Source organism: Aricia agestis, chromosome 8 (genome assembly GCF_905147365.1).
Source record: "Aricia agestis chromosome 8, ilAriAges1.1, whole genome shotgun sequence".
In the NCBI taxonomy this organism is placed as follows: Eukaryota; Metazoa; Arthropoda; class Insecta; order Lepidoptera; family Lycaenidae; genus Aricia; species Aricia agestis.
The window spans coordinates 6,594,268-6,616,136 of record NC_056413.1 but is presented as its reverse complement, the minus strand read 5'-3'; the positions used below and the strand labels follow the sequence as shown (position 1 = coordinate 6,616,136).

General features: G+C 37.4%; 1 protein-coding gene across 10 annotated transcripts in view; it reads right to left on the bottom strand.

Annotated features, from left to right (window-relative positions):
- Positions 1-21,869, bottom strand: part of LOC121729604 (TLD domain-containing protein 2) — a 208,107-nt gene that overhangs the window by 46,109 nt on the left and 140,129 nt on the right. For 9 of the 10 annotated variants that reach the window (XM_042118170.1, XM_042118172.1, XM_042118171.1 and 6 more), the window contains 3 exons: positions 17,132-17,193; positions 12,280-12,415; positions 8,543-8,635 (listed from right to left, as the gene is read on the bottom strand). In XM_042118170.1, coding sequence (XP_041974104.1) covers positions 8,543-8,635; positions 12,280-12,415; positions 17,132-17,193 — 291 coding nt within the window. Of the gene's footprint in view, positions 1-8,542; positions 8,636-9,011; positions 9,210-12,279; positions 12,416-17,131; positions 17,194-21,869 lie in introns of those variants that run through there. The other variant, XM_042118174.1, reaches the window with a different exon arrangement.

Below are 21,869 nucleotides of genomic sequence, written 5' to 3'. Positions count from 1 at the left end.
TAATGTGCGTTAGATTTTGAACTGGACCAATATTGATGCAAATTAATTAGTACAGAAACATCTAGTTGTGGATCTTAATACCCTTATTAGGATATAATATTATATAGTCGAAACGACGAGGAGCGTCACAGAACTGTATATTAAACGTGTTATGAGGAGTCCACACCGCCCTTTTTTCCATACAAACGTTGTCCCCTGTTTCCTCCCTGGATAATGCTAGTAGAGTTATAATTTTTTTCCTGAATATCTACGACCACTAATACAATGTTCCTATGTTTTCTTTTTTTTCATAATTTAATTATTAAATAAGATATGAACGTTCAAAAACCCAAATAAATGGCCAGATTTTCCGCTGTGTTCAAACGTCCAGAAAACAGATTTGGCTAGATTATACAAAAAAAGCAAAACATAGGAACACAGCTCAAGCCTTTTTTTAATCTTTAATGAAAAAAGTACTTAGATCGGTTAATTTTTGGAGAAGGAATTAGGGGACAACGAATCGTTGATTTTCTGGATTTTCTGCAGTTGTCTCTATCGCGTTCTGCGGTAGAGGCTCGAGGTAAGGGAGACAGCTATAGATATTACACGTACTTTTTTTTCATTTCTCTAGCCCCTGGTGTATCCTCTTAAGCACTTAAAGTTCCCTGCCGTTTCTGTACTACTAGGTCGGTTCGTGCTGAGCTATTTACCCAGCTACATAAACAGTATAATAATGGCGCTCGTTATCTATGTCTACAGCCTGTTCAGGATTATATTACCTGCGATAGAACCGTATCCCAGCGACGTAAAGCCCATTTTTAGATAAAAAAAACTATGGGTATACTCCTGCACGCAACAGGCGGAAAGTGTGGAATACATTTAAATATATTTATTTCACTTATTAACGTCACCGTGCCGTGGAACGTTCATTACTCATTACTCATTAGCATACAAATAATTGTCTTTTCGGCCCGGAAAAAGTATTTAAATGAGGAATTATTTCGTAAATATCAGACAGTATCTTACTTTATTGCGCCTATAAAGAAAATGCTAAACACGTTATGTATTTTTTTTTATTTACTTACTTACCGGTAAAGAGTATTGACTCAATAGTGAGTGCTTTTTGCTGATGCAATCTAGGTGCAAAGAGTATCAACTACCAAAGTATCCAATAATAAAATCATTATTATCAAAAGGCAGAATTTCCTTAAGTTCTACTCTAGGTTATAGGTATGTCTATTGTCTTAGATACCAAATTTCATCAGTTTGTTTTAATATTATTTTCCCTCTACATCAAGTATATTTTTATCTTTCTTCTTTTACTAAACTGCTTCATCTATAATGATCTAGATCTAGATAATATAAATTATAGACCAGTAAACAGCTCTATCATACAATAACACAATTTTATTTCTTGGTCACAACTCACAATGTTGTGAAACCTGCACTGAAGTGGGTAAACATTGCAATAAAGTCATTGTGACAAATCGTATTTACTTTAATGATTCAACCTGTTCACTCTAATCCTTGTTAACCGTTAAATGATTACAATATCTTTGTTTGACTGTTAAACGGGGACCATCCATATCCATACTTTCATACTAACATGATAAATGCGAAATTGTGTCTATCTGTTTCTCTGTAACCTCTTCACGCCCAAACCGCTGAATCGTTTTAAATGCTGAAATTGGGTATAGAGATACTTTGAGACCCGGGAAAGGAAATAGGTTTTATACGTGGGAGAGCCATGCTTCGGCACGAATGGGCCGGCTCGACCGGATAAATACCACGTTCTCACAGAAAACCGGCGTGAAACAGCGCTTGCGCTGTGTTTCGCCGAGTGAGTGAGTTTACCGGAGGCCCAATCCCCTAACCCCTACCCTATTCCCTTCCCTACCCTCAACTATTCCCTTCCCTTCCCTACCCTCCCCTATTACCCTATTCCCTCTTAAAAGGCCGGCAACGCACTTGCAGCTCTTCTGGTGCTGCGAGTGTCCATGGGCGACGGAAGTTGCTTTCCATCAGGTGACCCGTTTGCTCGTTTGCCCCCTTATTTCATAAAAAAAAAAAAAATAGGTACTTTTCATCCCGGAAAAATGCACGGTTGCAGCGCGACACAAGAATTTCGGCGCAACGGTTGGTTGCGGGTGTCATCTAGTATAAATTATATAAAATGGGGTTATAACAGAACCCACTCGTACCTGTCATGGAGATGAATGGTTTTGCGTCTTGCCCAGCTTGCATAATAATAAGTAGAGAATTGATTTGTCTTCGTCAGAGGTAAGAGATGGCGATAGGAACCTCACGCCATTAATACGTACTTACTATATAATATACTTTAAAGTAAAAATGCAAAAATCTTATAATCAAATTGCTCTAGAAATCTACGTTAATTGATTATAAAGAATGTAGTCCAAAATTACATGACGCTAGTATTTTAAGTCGAGTGATAAAATTAATCATATCAGTAGATTACTATTATTTTTCGGGTTACTAGTGTTATCAATTAAAAAAATTAAATATGCATCAAAAAAGATATAAAATATCTTTTTTGAAGCAAGCTCGGTCTCAAGACGCGGTTCGGCTCTATGATTGGTCCAAATTTTGACAGCCAACCAATCACAGAGCCTGAACCGTGTTTTGAGACCGAGATGTATCTTGAGTACTGACTATTTATACCGGCCTAGATATAAAATAATATAATCATTATAAATCATAATAGTTAGAGATGCAGTGCCGATCATGACTTTGGCCGACTAGCCGACTAGCCGATTAGTCGGTTGCAAAGACTAATCGGCCGACTAGTCGGCCAAGCCGATCATGGTTTCGGAAGTTTCCGTAACACTTTTTTTATCTTCTTACTCACTTAGTTAACACGGACAGACGGACCGACAACGAAGTCTTAGTAATACTGTCCCGTTTTAACCCTTTGGGTACGGAACCCTAAAATGATTTCTTTACTAGCAAGTAATTTCAGAAACACTGCACTTAATTTTAAAATGTGTAAGAATGATTGAGTGTGATATGAACACATTATTAATAATAAAGGTTTTTCTTTAATGTTATTCCAATAATAGCAAAAAAGTAAAAAGCCGGATAGTCGGCGCTTTTTGCCGACTATTCGCCGACTAGTCGCCGACTACAAAAGTGGCCGGATAGTCGGCTTTACCGACTAGTCGGCGACTAGTCGGCACATCTCTAATAATAGTCTTTTCGTCCTTTTTTGGAGAAATCCTGACTTTTTGGAATTAGGCGCAGTGTTTTTAGGTCTCTTTGGTGGGGCCAAGATCAGTCTTGGCCCCACCAAAGAGACCCGTAACGCTCAGGCGTTACGGGTGCACGCGCACAAGGAGGTGTTATTGGTAGATGAGTAATCAGATTCAACGTCATTGGAAGATCACGAATCACGATCAGATGATGACAAGTTATTGGTAGCTATTGTACCAACGAAGAAATTGATTCATAGGCAGTTGACGGACCTGCTTCATTTAGTCGGTTTGACGTACCTAAGTGCCAGTCCACACGGCGCTTCGCGTCAGCGTTGCGTCGACGCAGCGCTGCCGTTGCGTTGTTTTACATATAAATAAGCTGCGTCGTCGCAACGCACACATGACGGACAGCAGCCCCCGGGATGAAGCGGGAGGGGGTGTTGACGTTAAGACTGCTTCCTAATAACACTGCGATGGCGCAGCGCCCGTGTGGCCGGCTATACTTTAAAATATTACGCAACGCGCCGTGTTGGCTCTTACGCGACCAAATTACCTAGGTCCGCCATATGCCTATGAATCAACTTATCTGATAGTACTTTATCGATAGCTATAGTGTATTACTCTCTACTTTGGCCCAGCGATCTTAAAATTACGAGCGGGTTATACCAGTGGTCAATTTTCACGCTACTTTATCAGGTAGAATGGAGATGAGGGCCGCATTTTCCATCGTATTAGTTCGATTAGGCCGCGTAACTGGCGCTAATTGACAATAATGGCTGACATCAGCGGCCATATAGGTACTATTCCCTATACAGCCTCACTAGTAAAAAAAATACATATTATACTATCCTATATAGCAGCGGTTCTCAAACTTTTTTGGTGGCGGATTAACCTTTTTAAGTACACAGTAACAGTAAAAACAATTTACTCATACCTTATTCCCTTCCCTACCCTCCCCTATTCCCTTCCCTACCCTCTTAAAAGGCCGGCAACGCACCTGCAGCTCTCTGATGCTGCGAGTGTCCATGGGCGACGGAAGTTTCTTTCCATCAGCTGACCCGTTTGCTCGTTTGCCCCCTTATTTCATAAAAAAAGTCTAAAATAAAAATATAAGCGTATCAATTCAACACATTCATACAACACGGAGCCACTTATACACGGTAGAGACGACACGGCATCTATTTTCGTTACGAAAACTGTGTTAGACTATTTATAAATAAAAGTTTATTTTAAACTTAAATGTGACAAACCATAAAATGTCTCAGTTTTATCAAATAACTAGCTTGGTCGGCAAACGTTGTTTTGCCATATTTATTCGCCCGTTGCCATATAAAGTATACAACGTACTTAACACTTATATCTCAATGATTTCGCTCATATTAGTGCCTTATCACACTGGCGATTAGCGAGCGATTTGAAAGCGACACGACTGCGCAGACGCGATTGCGCGGCGTGCACGTCGCGACAGCGCAGCGTCGTCGCGGCATGGCGTGGACGCCATTTTGTACAAATCAATCAAATCAAATCAAAATTGTTTTATTTCTGAATAAATTTAAAATAAATGTTTTCAGAATGTCCTACATGATGCCTACCACCGGTTCGGGAACTAACCCGGCGAGAAGAACCGGCGTAAGAAACTCGCACGGGGCCCACTTTTTTACCAAAAAAAGTGAGAAAAAAATTAATCTTTTAAAATAAAGTTTACAATTTTGTAAGTAATTATTATATACAATATCCACATATTGTAAGTCCTATAATAATGAAGAAGTAGCCTTGCAAGAAGCCATCCTATTCCCAAGGTGTGCCATCGTTTATGAAATCATTGACCTTATAATAGGCTTTGGCACAAAAAAGTTATTTAACTACTTATTAAATTTATTAATGGAAAGATTTTGAACGTTTTCTGGGATTTTGTTGTAAAGGCGTATACATTGACCTTTAAAAGATTTACTGACTTTACTAAGTCTGATCACCGGCATATCTAGCTTGTGCTTATTTCTAGTATTCCTAGAGTGAATGTCACTTTTAACTTTAAATTTACTTATATTTTTTCTAACATATATTACATTATCCAAAATGTATTCCGACTCGCACTTGGCCGATTATTATCTATGTGCTCAGTAGGTCTGAGAATCGGCTACTGGCCACTTTTTATATTGATAAGTGCATTTGTTCAATAAATAATAGTAAATTATTACAACTCGCGACTGACCATTGTTTGTGCGACGGGATAGCGTTGGACGTTGCCACGGTGCCATACTTATTTAGTCACTTCAATAAAATAATATGGGCGAATTGTGAAATACTTTATAAGGCAAAACAACGTTGCCGGGACAGCTAGTTGTAAAAAGTATCTTATGTCCGTCTCCTGGTTCTAAGCTACCTCTCCACCAATTTTCAGCCAAATCGGTTCATCCGTTCTTGAGTTATAAGTAGTGTAACTAACACCACTTTCTTTTATATATATAGATTTAGTAAATAATAATAGCTCCCACACCGGTTTCGGTGACGGTGGCCGGTTTCATTGAAAACCAGGCCAGCTACGCAGGAGTAATTTTATAGTGCCCAAGTATGTGCGCAGTACACAAGAGCACTCTCTATTCCTTTACTCTCATAACCCAGTGGGACGGACGACCGACACGACTGGCGAGAGATCAGGCGCAGGACCGACTTTTTACATGCCCATCCGACGCATGGATCATCTTACTTGTCAGACAATCAGGTGATCAGCCTGCATTGTCCTAACCAAACTTGGAAATAACATGTTTCCAACGCGGGAATCGAACCCACGACCTCCGAGTCAAGAGCCGCGCTCTATACCACTAGACCACGGAGGCGTTAAATTTAGTAAATAATAAACTTTTAAAACGTATACGCTATCTTAACGTAAAAGACGAATAATAATGAAGGCTGCATTGAAACCTATCAAAACTACATGAATGTAGGCTAAGAACTGGGGAACATGTGTTGTCAATTTTAATGGCTACAAATCTGATCTGACAACCTAAAGTCATTCCGATTATACGAAGATCTTCCTACTCGATAAATCAGAAAAATCTATTTGCCCCAGTCGAAGTAAAAAAAAATATAGAAGAAAAGCAACATTTAGCAAAAACACTATCAGTTGCATGTAAACCATATCGCTCTTAACAAAGTCGTAAATAGACGTCATAGTATACGGAAAGTTGAGAACATACGCAAATTGTGCATCGTGTAAAGGTGCGTCCACATTTGTATCATTTGCGCGATCAGATCTCCGTCGCGATCATCGCGCCGCGCCGTATCAAGTATCGTGCGTATCATAGTGTGGACGCCTATTAGATCATTCTGCCGTCATGCGCGTATTTGATACGAGTTACGACACGTATCAGATACGCGGTTAATAGCGATCGGGGCGTATCATGATACGCGTATCATTTTGATACGCTTCGATGAGACGCGACGGAGATCTGATCGCGCACATGATACAAATGTGGACGCACCGTAACAATTTTTATTGGGAGTTTAATTGTTTGAAAAAACGGAATGTCTAGAACTTTACTGTTGTTAGTAGAGATGTGCCGACTAGTCGGTAAAGCCGACTATCCGGCCACTTTTGTAGTCGGCGAATAGTCGGCAAAAAGCGCCGACTAATCGGCTTTTTACTTTTTTGCTATTATTGAAATTATATTAAAGAAAAACCTTGATTATTATTTATAATGTGTTTAGAACACACACAATCAGTCTTACATATATTAAAATTTAAATGAAGTGTTTCTGAAATTACTTGCTAGTAAATAAATTATTTTTGTAAATATATGGGAGATCGCAGACGACAGACTTTTTGTGCGATCGAGTCTGCGGCGCGGCGCCCATACAGTCGGCATGGGCCATGGCGCGGCCATGCCGACTGTATGGGCGCCGCAGACTCGATCGCACAAAAAGTCTGTCGTCTGCGATCTCCCTTATTAAATCGAGATTTCATGTACATGAAATATTTAATGATAACCATCAACTGTATCATAGCTAAAGAAAATAAAGTACGCGAAGTAAACATATTTAACACGATTCGACACGTTTGCAGGCGGCGTGTGCGACGCGAAACAGCATTAAAAAAGCGTAACGGAAACTTCCAAAACCATGATCGGCTTGGCCGACTAGTCAGCCGATTAGTCGGCTTCTTTGCAGCCGACTAATTGGCTAGTCGGCTAGTCGGTCAAAGTCATGATCGGCACATCTCTAGTTGTTAGGTTTTACTCGTCTACGAACACAGGATAAATATGGAGACACGTTTATTTCATACATATCTATAATTTCATATAACTACTGTACATGGGCGTACCGAGGGGGGGGGGGGGGGGGCTGGATTCATGTTGACGTCCCTACTAAGTATATTATCTAGTACTTTTATGTATAAGTAAATAAATAAATTATGAATAGTCGTTATTATTTTACAAAATACTTACGATTATTTCTAAATAGGTAGAGGAATGTAGGTAGAGTTTACTAAGGTAAACTGAGGCCAGATCTATCGCTCTTAACATCGTGGTCTATTGACATTTAATCTGTACACCTGTGCTAAATATAATTAAAATAGGTCCAATTATTCGTGGCCTACGAAGTGCAAAATACAGATATTTTTCCTGTAAAATTAATGCTTCCTTAGTGAAGAACAGAGATGTTATCGTTGAATAATTATTATTTATTTTAGATTATAGACTGCCTAAAAATCAAGTATTGTACTGACCAAAGACAATGTTTTCTTACGTCTAACTATATCACCATTTAGGCCTTGACCGCAAGAAATAACCGAAATCACAAAAAAAAATGTTTACTTTAAAGATATTTATATCGCAAGTTTATTTTAATGTATGCAAAACATCTCAATATATTAACATTTAAAACGTGTATAGCTGGGAAGTAAGAGGAAGCTGTATCTAGTTATTTTACAACTCTATTGAGTTATAAAAAATACTTGTATTTTTCAGAAAGTGTGAAAACCTGCACTTTTGAGGTGTAAGTACAAAACTCTACTTTTTAGTAACTTCAAAATACTACATAATTTAAGTAGCAAAACAATAAATCCCTGTGTTGAGCGATTGATGATTTGAAAGAGATTGGTGATTTGAAAGAAAACATGACGTATACATGTCCATCCATCCATCGTAGTCGTTTTATCTATTTCTATTTCTCGCGCGTTTACCTACGGTTTACTTTTCAGTAACTTAAGAAATCCTCCTTTTATAATAATAAGTACAAAACCTCCACTTTCAACTATGAAAAGTTCCGCTTTTCAGTAGTCATGAAAAACTCCAGTAAGTTTTCAGTAAGTTTAAAAACCTGCAGTTTTCAGTAAGCTGTAAGCATGAACTCACCTTTCTCCTGCGCCGGCTCATTCTGCGCGCTCTGCGTGGACTCGGATGTGTTATCGCCGCTCTCGGACGGCCCGTCCGACTCCTTATCACCATCTGTCACAACCATAACAACCTGCTTATCAAACCGTGTAAATACTTCAGTTTATTGTATATTGTACACGTCAAAGAATCGGTGACCGATTTTTAGCACAGAATTTAGCATCCACGAAAGTCGGCCACAAATCCGTTTTCAGAAACAACGAAAATCCGATTTCAGAAAGTCCTGCAATTTTCGGTCTGAAAAGGTCCGACGTGGCTTAACACCAGTATGTCACTGAAGCCGGAGTGCATTTATACTCAACTATCATGTTTTACAACTTGTCGTCACAATCGTTAAACATCTTCACAATACAGAAATAATCTAACGAGTAGAGGTGGTAGAGGTCACATTTTAATAACTTCAATTGAAACTACATCACAATAAACGTACCATTGTACCAGCGTTTCAGAAACTCAAAACTGAACATTGTCGGACAACGAAATGTACATTATATCTGTTAACTTATCGCGCTCGATAAAAACTAACAGTATCTTTCTCATTAGACACACACTGAAAACTGCGCATTGTAAGACACAATTAATACGAGTTTAAGCGTATTTATATTTAAAACACGCGGCGCCGCTTACAGGCAATTGAAGACTGTCGTTGCTTGTGTTCGCATCAGAAAAAAAAAAACTAAAACGTCACGACTCGCGAGCTTCAAGGCTGAACGAGTTGAGGTTATCCTAGGTTACACTACAGCGCGTTCAAACTCTACCACCTTTATACCGAAGACTTTAAGGGTCATCCATAGAATCTGTGAGGTAATATAAAACTGAACCCACTTTAGGACGTAGATTAGTCGGTGCACTAGTTGCAGTAAATTCTTTTGAAAATATTTTACCAGTATTTTTTTTTATATTTTATGTTACGGTATGGGTTTAATGTTAGGGTTGAATTATAATATTTCTATCTTAATTATTACGTTTAATGTTAGTTTTTTATTTTATTTTAAATATGTAAAAGACGCAATTAAGACACTGAATAGTGAATAAAATAATTATGCATGAGAAGATAGAGCGACATTGAAAAAATACGATTACATAACGAACATTTATACATCCAAATAAAATAAAAAACGAAATATTTGTTTTGAGTTTTGACAAACAATAATATTAACCCGAACTAGCCCGAACGGGGTTTTAACTTAACATTATATTTACTAACATTATTTTCTTTGACCTTTTACATAATAAGTAAATTATATTAAAAAATAAAGACCTTGTGAATGATGTAAAATTTGATAATATTAAAGCTTCCGTAATTTTATCTGCACATTAAAGTAGTAGCCAAGGTCTCAAGAATTTAGATTTAGCCAGATTTTGACTGCCGAAAAGGTTTACATTTAGGTATGTTGTTTACTCCATGGTGTGCAAATTCGTTTCCGGGGTAAAAATATCCTTTATCCTTTCCCAGGACTAGGGTTGCCATCACCTTTATTGCCGTCGCCGGTCTAGCACGACAAAAATCCCGGACATTTGGCCGAAATATGGCTATTTCCCCGGACACCCATTAAAAACTATTTACGTTATTACTTACGTTCCAATTTTTACCCTATCTCCATACAAAATTTTATTAAAATTGGTTCAGCGGTTTAGCGCGAAGAGGTAATAGAAGGACAGACAGACACGAAAAATAATATAGTAAACTAGATGACCCGGTGAACTTCGTATCTCTTTCCACGTAATATAAAACTTCCCTGGAATATATTTCTAGACTAAAAGCCAAATCGGTTCACCCATTCTATAGTTTTAGCGAGAATAACAGTGTTTAAAATTTATTTTTATTTATATAGATCGACACATATTTTTATGTATATAGATAGCCCTTTTGACGCGAATAGAAGAGACTAGTTAGAATGCGTAACATAGAACTAAGAAATAGAAGTAAGAAACTTAGAGGTACAAACACAGGTTTTTAATTCCAAGCCGGCGTAGCTTTTAGTGCGGGTGTTTTAGAAAGAAACGTGGAAAGGCGTCGCCATTCACAGTACATTTGTATGGAGAACTTGAGAGCACTTCTTGTAATTGAAATTCCATACAAATATACCTCGTGCGGAAACTTGCGATAAAACGCACCTCACCTACTTGTTTTTTTAGTTTTTTTTTTTAATTTATAGTAAACACAATAGTATACAGAATAGTAGGTATAGTATACACAGCATTTGACATGCGACCATGGCATGCGATGCTGATTTAAAATTGAGATTTAAAATATTGATTCGAATATCATCTTATACTAATATTATAAATGCGAAGTGCGTTTGTTTGTTACCTTTTCAGGCTCAAACCGCTGAACCAATTTTAATGAAATTTGCTATGGCGATACTTGACCCGGAAATGGACATTTGACATATTATGATACTTTTCATCCCGGAAAAATGTACGGTTCCCGCGCGATCTCCGAGTTTTGGCGCAACGGAGTTGCGGGCGTCATCTAGTTATTTTATAAATTCATATAAATTACTTAAATTAGTTCCGAATACTTCGGTCAATAGCAACAAGAGGTAAAAATCGAAGGTTGGTTGCGAAAAACCGATTTCTCGCTTACTCAATCCGTCATGGACCATGGTAGATTTTTAGACTTTTTGTACACTTCATTCTACGAGTTGCTCTTGGAATAAAGGTACCTAAATTACACAGACTGCCTACAACTTTCTTTATTCCTTTTGTCTTGAAGTCTTGTTTAATATACCTACAAATTACGTACGCTTTTCTAATAGCGGTAGGAGAGAGCCTAAGGCTACAAAAACATTAGTTTTATGTAAGCATTTATGGTTACAACGCGGATAGCATCATGTAGGCCTTTCTCAAATGGTGCCATGGTGGGATATATCTACAAAGCCTTGGAGTGGCTACTGGCTTGGTGGGAGATAGCTACGGAACCTAAGCCACATGCCAATGATCTAAATTGTATAGCAAAGAATAGCATCTATATTCTATAGTTCTATATTCTATAGCTACAAAAACTTTAAAAAGCTACAAAAAGCTTTTCCAAAACGGTGGGATAAGGTCTTTAGCTACAAAATAATATAGCTTAGGATTATAATATCTTTATAGGCTTTTGCCCAGTGAAAATCTCTTGCTGATACACATATATATCTACTATGGAGATCCAACATCCATACTTACTAATATTATAAAATTATTATGTGTCTGTCTGTCTGTTACCTCTTCACACCCAAACCGCTGAACCGATTTTGCTGAAATTTGGTATGGGGATACTTTGATTCCCGCGAAATGACATAGGCTACTTTTTATCCCGGAAAAATGTACGGATCCCGCGTGATAAATAATCTTTGGCGCCATGGAGTTTGGCGCCATCTACAGGATGTAACAAAACCAAGTGATAATAGTTACTTTCGGGTTTGTATGGGTCCCCTATTATATAGAGTTCGCTGTGGAAGTAGCAGCCCAGAAAGAGTTTTTTTTTTTTTACTTTTGTATGGGAAAATTCCCGTCGCAAGGGCGCTTGCGCATACAAATCGCAAAAAAAAAAATTGCTCTTTCAGCGCTGCTTCTTTCACAGTGAACTCTATAATTTAATACATATACATTATACACCCTGAAGTGTTATCCATGAAGCTAATAGCTTCGTGGTATTATCACTTAGTTTTGTTACCTTGTATAGCTATAGAGATCCAACATATTCTACATACCTTTTCTCTTATCTGGCACGAGCAGCGTCTGTCCGGGGAAGATGAACTGGGTGGCGAGGCGGTTCAGCTTGGTCAGCTCCGACGGCGTCGTGTCGAACCGCGCCGCCAGCGACGTCAGCGTGTCCCTGTCGCGCACCTGCGAAAACACGCGAGTTAGACAGAGATAGATGGATGTGAGGTTTCTGTGAATAAAGGTTAAGGAGCAGGCCATAGCAGGTTGAGCATGGTTTTCATAGAAAAGGTTTCTTTCCACGGAAGAATAGACGAAGTGACTGATTGACAAGGGTAATCCGCCATTTTGTCACTTAAATCTGTCAGTATGTCCATCTTTCCTTTTAATGTTTTTATGTTAACCCTTCAGACGCATATTAAACGGCCTGTTCCTGTAACTATATCCCCTATTTAGTTATTCGTCAGGTAATTCATGGAACTTCCTTACAAAATAGTTAATGTTACAATCATAGAAAACAACGAATGTAGCTATTGCCGCTACATTATTGTAGGCACTTATACCTTAGATAACTTCTCTCTACATAGAGCCAATTCGTTTAAACTATTATTTGGAATTGTTAAAAGTACCGTATTCAAAAAAATTAACACAGATTTTTGTAAAACTTTTAAAATATCACGAACTACTACCGTATGTAGTACCTTAGCAGATATACCTCCTTAAATTTGATATTTACTTCCTTAAATATAATCATGACAAACTTCTAGAATCTAAAATATTTAACCGTGAAAACCTTAAAGCAGTGAAACCAATACGTCTTATCTTAACCAACGACCTCTACTGAAGGAAGTGTGATAATTACTCATTAACGAGACATGCGAATAATTACAGTTACTAGAGATCGCCCAATGGTCGAAATTCGACCTTACTTGCAACGACATTAGGACTACTACCTATATTTTGTAAAAAATATTGACTTCATAGTTTTTTTCTATTCTTGTCTCTGGGACTCAGCTGATCTCAGACTGGCCGTTTAAGCATTGTCTAATAGTATCTAAAATTAAATAAAAAAAACAATAATCCATTTTCAATTTGTCAACTTGTTGTCAACAGACTTCAACCATAAATAAAAGAGTATAATTCGTATGTATAGGCTTGTCACTCAAAAATCTGTCATTTTTCCTAGTAGTAGTGTCGTAGTGTGTGTAACGTTTTATTTGTTAAATGATATGATAAAAGCTTAATTTTAAAATAATATTAGCTCGATGCACTCCTTCACCATATAAACTATAACTGTGAGAAATTTCATGCACCTACGTTTCCCCATTTTTCGTAAAAAGGGTTACAAAGTTTTTCACTCGCGTATTAATATATAGATTTACCCCTTAGTTTCTATGAAATTATACCTTATGACAATGGAATAAAGGTGGTGTGGGAGGTAAAACATCTACGAACCAATTTACCCGCGCCCCGAAGGTACGATTTAAATTGCTAATTAATATGTGTTTTCGGTTGCAACCTTCCGCCTGTCAGAGTGTAGTATCTTAACAAATTAATCATGGGATGGCGAAACGTAAGTAATAAATGATAATTGAACGTCTCGTCTAAAATCTTTAAAAATAATGCCCGCAACTCCGTTGCGCCTAAATTGTTTTTTCGCACAGAAACCGTACAGAGGTATACCCAGTAGGCCAGTGTCCACGAGAAAAACTATCCTACGTCCTTCCAAAGTACTCAAAGTCTTCGAAGTATTCTCACAAATATCTTCAATCAATCCCCGTCTTTCAAAGTATCTCTGTACCAAATTTTATTTAAATTGGTTCGGTCGTTTAAGCGGGAAGAGGACAGCCTGCCTAGCATACGCCAACGAGATATCTCACTCTCGAGATAATTAAAACTCTCATAATATCATAATCTCGACATTATCTCGACAAAGCTCTATAAAAATGTGTTATCGATGATAGATCTACGCGAGAAAAAATGTTTGTCATGCCAGGGTCAATAGAGATGAAGAGACAAACCATCAAACATCGAGAAAACGTGTAGTCTGTAGAGTGAGATATCTCGTTGGCGTATGCTAGGCAGGCAGTAGGCTCGTGGGTACTTCACGAGAAAAACTATCCTACGTCCTTCGAAAGTATTCTCTCAAATATCTTCATCAGTCCCCGTCTTTCAAAGTATCTCTATACCAAATTTTATTTAAATCGGTTCAGTCGTTTAAGCGGGAAGAGGACAGGGAGACAATCAGAAAGACAGAAACACTTTCGCATTTTTATTAATAGTGAATTATAAACGGACATCTTTCTTTTAAAAGTACGACCGTTTTCAACTATTTTCGACAGCAAGTTGCTTATAAAACTTATAGGGTAGGTTGCACCAGAGGCGTGCTTATAGTTACAGTTATGGTCAAAGTTATGGTTATAGTTAAGGCTAACTTGAACTTTAACCTTTACTTTGACCACAGAATTTGACAGGTGACAGCTGGTCCGACAAGGCTTTAAATGAACGTGGGCGGGGGCTCTGCTGGTAAAGGAGAACTGTCAAAATTGGCGTTTTTGTATGATGACAGCGTTAGTTCCTTTTTTCGCCACGTTCATTTAAAGCCTTGTCGAGCTCAAGGTTATCGTCAAATATGGCGTCCATTATTGACTTTAACCAAAGATTTGACATTTTGCATTGAAGTTAAAGTTATAGTTAAAGTAAGTTGGTGCAACCCCCACCCTTAGGTCTTAATTTATATTAACTTCAGCGTTTATTGTATAAATATAAGCAGTATAAGTAAACCTATCCAAACCAATTGTGTAACTCGATCCTGGGACGGAAAGGGATCTTATAATTAATTGGTTTCTTATAATTAATTAAAACAAACGATGGAGCAAAAATATCAAATAGTATTAGCTGGTTACGTTATTGGTGGTAGAGCCCTTCAGTTAGTATAGAAAATATTGCTTCTGGGCTGTAATAACTTTAGTTAACGTATGTAATGATTGCTTTACAATTAAATTAATTTAAAGACAGCTTTACAATTTAATTCTAAGGAAGGATCTATTGTTACGTGCTAGGGTTCGAGGATTTGGAGAGAAAGACCTGCTGACTCTCTTGAAGACTTTATTCACTAAGTCCAGATCACACAAGGACACACTAGGTCACAACACTAAGCACTAAGTCCAAAACACTAAGCACTATCACTGTCCTAGGTCGTAGCCAAGTCGCAGGTTTCACTGGTTCACTCACTATTGATCACTTGTCTTCACTCCGAAATCGCCTTGACGATCGTTCGAACTGAACTGAATTGCCGGGCCGTCTACCTGCGGCTTTTTATATGGCGAGACGAATTCCAGAAAGTTCCCGATTCATATAAACAAGTAAACAATATGGGAACTTTCTAGGAGGCTGGAGCATGTACCACCTAGCGCCATCTAGTTTCGTGTAGGGGCTTTATGTGTAGTGTGTCGCTTGATCAGTTTCGCTGGTTTGCCGCTAGATGGCACTACGTGTCCGTATACCATGTACCGTAACAATATGTAGCATACATTTCTTTTATTTTGCATGTAAGATAAGTGGTAAGTGAAAATAGTTCATACTAAAGGTGGCTTTCGGATGTTTGTCAGAAAATACATTTAGTCTTAAAGTTGCATTTTGTTTAAATTTTTGCGACAAAGATCGGAAAGCCACATTTAGTATCGTCCGCAACTAAGTCTTGTGTCCATAGAAAACTAAAAAACTCCAAATATCTTTAACAACGTAGTCTAAAGCAAATAATGTGATCGTTTGAGTGGTATTTATCTATTTATGTAAGTGCAAAATTACTTCACATAAACGGCGCTATAATTTTATTTACTGCAACCAAGGCTCGAGTAATTTTCACCTAAAGGCTGCGGCCTCACAAAATTAAGATTTATTCGGCAGCGGCCGTGGTACATTTTGATTAACGTATAGATAAAATTTTGACGTCGAGCGAATGATCGTTCCGGCTCGAGAGCCAGCTCTTAATTGGTAACCGTTTCTCATTGACCTCATATTTTCCTCGTTGTCGGTCAAACACGTGGACTGTGAAGTGACGAATTTCATAAGCTTCAAGAAGGCGACAAAACGACATTACATATTTGTTTGTTTGTGTTAAATTCGAAACGAAAATTAAATAGACTGTAGATTTGATATTAAATCTACACAAATACCTATCAAGTTATCTTATTATTTTCAAAACGCTGAACCGATTTGGTTTAGGACAGTGTTGGTTAAGTACATAGTTGCCCGAAGATATTATATTTTATCTGGAAAATTTGGGGAGCAAAAAATGTGGCAGCTAGAGACAACATCTAGTTATATATCCATAATCCATATGTCTGTCTGTCTTTTACCTCTTTACGCCCAAACCGTTGAACCGATTTTGATATTTGATAATATGGAGATACTTTGAGCACCGGGAAAGGACATAGGATACTTTTTATCCCGGAAAAATGTACGGTTCCCGTGCGATAAACGAAATTTGGCCAAACAGAGTTGCGGGCGTCATCTGGTATTGAATATTTTTTTCTGTTGTATAGTAAATTAAAGGGCAGTAATTTCAAGACCTCTTTGTTACAAGTAACAAGTTCGGAGTTCAGACAAACTTTTGTTTGCTTTAAAATTGAAGTTCTAAAGGAGTTGCGGTCTCTTGTGACTTTTTACAAGTTACCGAGTAACTTACTCTGTTATTGTCGGTTTGCTAATAACCATAAAGAATGGAAATTGGTTCGATTACTCTCGATAATGTCAGCTTTCAAACGAAAAAAAAAAACAAATCAAAATCCACTCGTTTAGATGCTACGATGCCACGGACAGACACACACACAGACGCATTAAACTTATAACACCCCTATTTTTTGTCGGGGGTAAAAAATAGCAATTTAAGTAACTTACCGTGTAGGTCATAGTCTTGATGTTAGGCTGGGGCGGTAACCTCTTAATATGTTCGTCCTCGTCTGAAACAATAACATTATATATTATGAGACTGTTTATATACAAAATATTATATAAATAAAGACTAAAACCCTGCAGATTAATAATATATTTACTAATATTATAATATTACTAGATGTCCCGCGCGGCTTCGCCCGCGTAAATTAGGATTTTTACGGAAACCGTACATTTTCCCATAAAAAATAGCTTATGCCCCTACTCCCTTCACGTGGTCTACTCTATATCTGTGCCAAATATTGCCATAAAAATTGCTCTAGTAGTTCGTGAGATAAACCCTTTGTAATATTTCCCCCGTTTTCTCCACATTTTCCTGAGTTTCTTCGGTCGAATTAGTCTTAGCGTGAATTATTACGCTAAGATAGAGATATAGCCTATAGCCTTACTCGATAAATGAGCTATCTAACACTTAAATAAGTTTTTAAATCGGACTACATTCCTGAGATTAGCGCGTTCAAGCAAAAATACTCTTCAGGTTATTATTATAAACCTGAAGAGTATGTTAATATATGTATAATATGGTAGTGATGATGATGATGAATGTAATTTGCATAGTAGCATATGTTTTCTGTTCTTAATACAACGCCAAAACTCCCAAACTTGTATCCATAAAGAATCAGGAGTTCTCTTAGCACCCTCCGAACCACGGTATACCAGGTATACCTCGGTGCAAAATCTTACTTGTTGGTAGCATATGCTTAGAATACTTCTCACGAAACCGAAGTTACCACATGTTTCCCTATAAATATTGAGGAGTTCCCTCATTACTTATGGATCCTTCATCAGATCACCACTTTTGTGAATATAATACTAAATTGAGATGATACCCTATATACCAAAAGAAAAATTTTGAAAATCGGTTCACAAATGGCGGAGTAATCGTTGACCATAAAAAAACGAACTTAACACCTCCCCCATTTTGAAAGTCGGTTAAAATTGTAGCCTATGTGTTATTCTGATGTATAAGCTATATTATTGTAAAGTTTCATTAAAATCCGTTCAGTAGTTTTTGCGTGAAAGAGTAACAAACATCCATACATCCACACATCCATACATCCAAACAAACTTTCGCCTTTATAATATTTCTCCTTATAAATAAGAAATTAATTGAAAAAACATTTTCCAGTAGACCAAACTGTAAATCTAAACCATTCTCGAATCTCCACGAACACACACAAAAAATTTCATCAAAATTGGTCCAGTCGTTTAGGAGGAGTTCAGTCACATACACACGCACACAAGAAATATATATATTAAGATGTTGTTAGCTTAAACGCATTAAATCAAAAAATCCCACGCTCTGGAATTTTACTACTACAAGCGATTGTATAGTATTCATATTTTAATTATTTATTTATATTAATAATTTATTTATGATAATTAACAATGGAGTCCTAAAATTTTGAATTTACGAAAAAATCAAAATTTGTATGACATTTTGTGACTCGGACCATAGGAGCTTTAATGTAGATGTCGTACTTAGAAATTCTTAAAGAAAGAGAGGCAGATAGAGATGCATCTTTGACTAGTGCATATTGATGATGATAAAGATCCAATAAATTATTGACACGTAAGAAATATTAGACCCTGAACATATTAATATAGTTGTAAGTGATTAATCACATCTCCGTATTGGGAGTTGAGAATTTAAACCTGTTCAACTTCTGTTTTGCTGTGGTAAAACTTTATATTGTAATTTTACCATTTCTTTAATTATACGCAAGGTATTATGAAGCACATTATGTAGTAAAATAAATCAGGAATCTCAGAAAACAAGGCTAGAGATCTGAATAGATCTAAGATAATACAAGGCTCGATATAAAGCAAAGCGCACATTATTGTGTGTCGTGGGAAAGTCATGCTTCGGCACGAAAGGAATTTGACCGGAGATATACCACCGGCTCACAGAAAACCGGCGTGAAACAGCGCTTGCGCTGTGTTTCGCCGAGTGAGTGAGTTTACCGGAGGCCCTACCCTTTTCCCTTCCCTACCCTCCTCTACTCCCTTCCCTTCCCATCCCTACACTCACCTATTACCCTATTCCCTCTTAAAAGGCCGGCAACGCACCTGCAGCTCTTCTGATGCTGCGAGTGTCCATGGGCGACGGAAGTTGCTTTCCATCAGGTGACCCGTTTGCTCGTTTGCCCCTTTATTTCATTAAAAAAAACATTGAAGAACATGTCGGAGACAATGAATGTTTACATTGTTAAAGTTCAATTACTTTTTTATTTGAAATTTTCGTAATGTTTTTTGATTTGATACCATTTTACTAGGGAACCCGAAAAAGCGAAACCCGAAGCACATAATATGTATTAAGTTCTTGAGGTACTGTTTAAAAATACAAGTGCGTGGCTCGTGGCTGTGTTCCGCTTAATTGGATGTGCTTGAGATGCGCATCCCTGAGTTATTGTTGTTGTTAAGTTTAACAAATATTGTGGAATAGGGATATGTAAAGAAATATCGACTATACATAAATGTGTAGAGACTCTACTTTTTCCGTATCTGTCTCATGACTTGATGCATCTCATGAACCGTGGTAACACAGTAAAAATTTAAGGTGGTTTAAAAAAATATTTCTTTGAAACGGTTAAAATAACTTTTTCCCGTTTTGTACGGATCCCGTAGTGCGCTGGATCGAAACCCACTTGGTTGTCGCATTTATTTATTTTGGTTGTTTGCGTCGAGAACAAAACTTGACCATTTGATTTCGATTTCCACATTGTTGAAAGTAGAGCAGTGTTTGTATTTATTCACTGATCGAATGTCGTGCAGCTATCACTTGTCGATATCGACGTTGCTATTTAGAAATTTCATCCATTTTCAGCATCGAAAGTTTTTGTGGATATCTTCAGAAATATTCATGGTCGTAACGGGTGGGGGGGGGGGGCAGGAGGGGCAGCTGCCCCCCCTGGATGATGTTGACGTCCCTACTAAGTATATTACCTAGTACTTTTATCTATAAAAATAAAAAATTTCCTTTTCTATTTTGCCCATACAAGGCTCAGCGCTCGTGCCACTATATTAGGGTTGCCCACCTCAAATAAAAAAAAACAAGTTTGATGTTGGAAAAACCAGAACAATTTCCTATAAAAACAGGTCATACTTCCAATAGTGAAATTATAATCTAGTGAAAAGAGCTAAAATAAAATTGAAATATTATGATAAAATGTTTTGTGAGTTGTGACAAATACGATTTAAAACTAGTCACTTCAACGTAAAACAAAACCAACAAATAAATAAATAAATAATAAAACACTTTAGTTTGTAACAAAATTTATAGGAATAAGTATTCAGTATCTCAGGACGCTTCATAGTAACTACTCAGGATCCCAAGACATTCACTACAAAAACTAGAACATATTCTGGGAAAACAGGACGGCTGGCAACCCTAAGTCACTACATACTCCGTACCGCGGCCTCGCCCGCGTCTCGGGTTACGCCACACCACCATTAATAGATAATGCGACGGACAGATAACCTTATACCGCTACTGCTAAATGCGGTAAGAAATCAATACAATAAAACTTGATCTTTATAAATACACACTACACATGCATAATACCAACTCCGCGGTCGTGTTAAGCTTAGCTTTAGTTAATATGTAAACCAATGATATCAAAATACTATGTAAACAACACAGACGTCTGAAAGCGTAGCTAAGCGGCGTAGATAGTGATATAGAGTTCCTACTTCACTTCTAAAATAACGAAACTTACGCAAAATCTAATATATAAAATTCTCGTGTCACAGTTTTCGTTGCCATACTCCTCCGAAACGGCTTGACCGATTCTCATGAAATTTTGTGAGCATATTGAGTAGGTCTGAGAATCGGCCAACATCTATTTTTCATACCAAAAATTATTTATATGGCAAAACAACGTTTGCCGGGACAGCTAGTCTAATATATAAAACTAGCTGATGCCCGCGACTTCGTCCGCGTTAGCATAGTAGATCACAATTCACATCCCAAGTATTATTTATTGTACAAAAGTATTCAATATTCAGAATTGGCTTTCCTACGCTTTTATTATTTATAGATGTTCCGTAATTTAGGAATTTCACGCAACCGTACATTTTTCCGCAAAAAATTGCCCCTTCTCGTAGCCTATTCTTCATGTTTGCCAAATAACATAAAAATTGCTCCAGTAGTTCTTAAGATAATAAGCAATTTTATATAATTTCCCCCGTTTTTTCACATTTCCCTCAAATATGCTATCTAACACTGAAATAATTTTTCAAATCGGACCAGTAGTTCCTGAGATTAGCGCGTTCAAATAAGCCCTTTCATATAATTTCCCCCGTTTTTTCCATATTTTCCTCTATTTCTTCGCTCCTATTAGTCGTAGAATAATAAAATATAGCCAATAGCCTTCCTCGATAAATGGGCTATCCAAGTAAAAGAATTTTCCAAATCGGACCAGTAGTTCCTGAGATTAGCGCGTTCAAACAAACAAAGAAACAAACTCTACAGAATTATAATATTAGTATAGATTCTCGTGTCACAGGTTTCGTTGCCATACTCGAAACGGCTTGACCATACATAAAGTACTCAGTTAACTTCTTCGTCGATAAATAGTGCTACCGGCTACGTGACAAATATCCCTCTCAACTCATATTAAAATTTATATATGACATACATACAAATTTTTCTTTAACAAAACCAGTAGTAAGTATTAGTCAC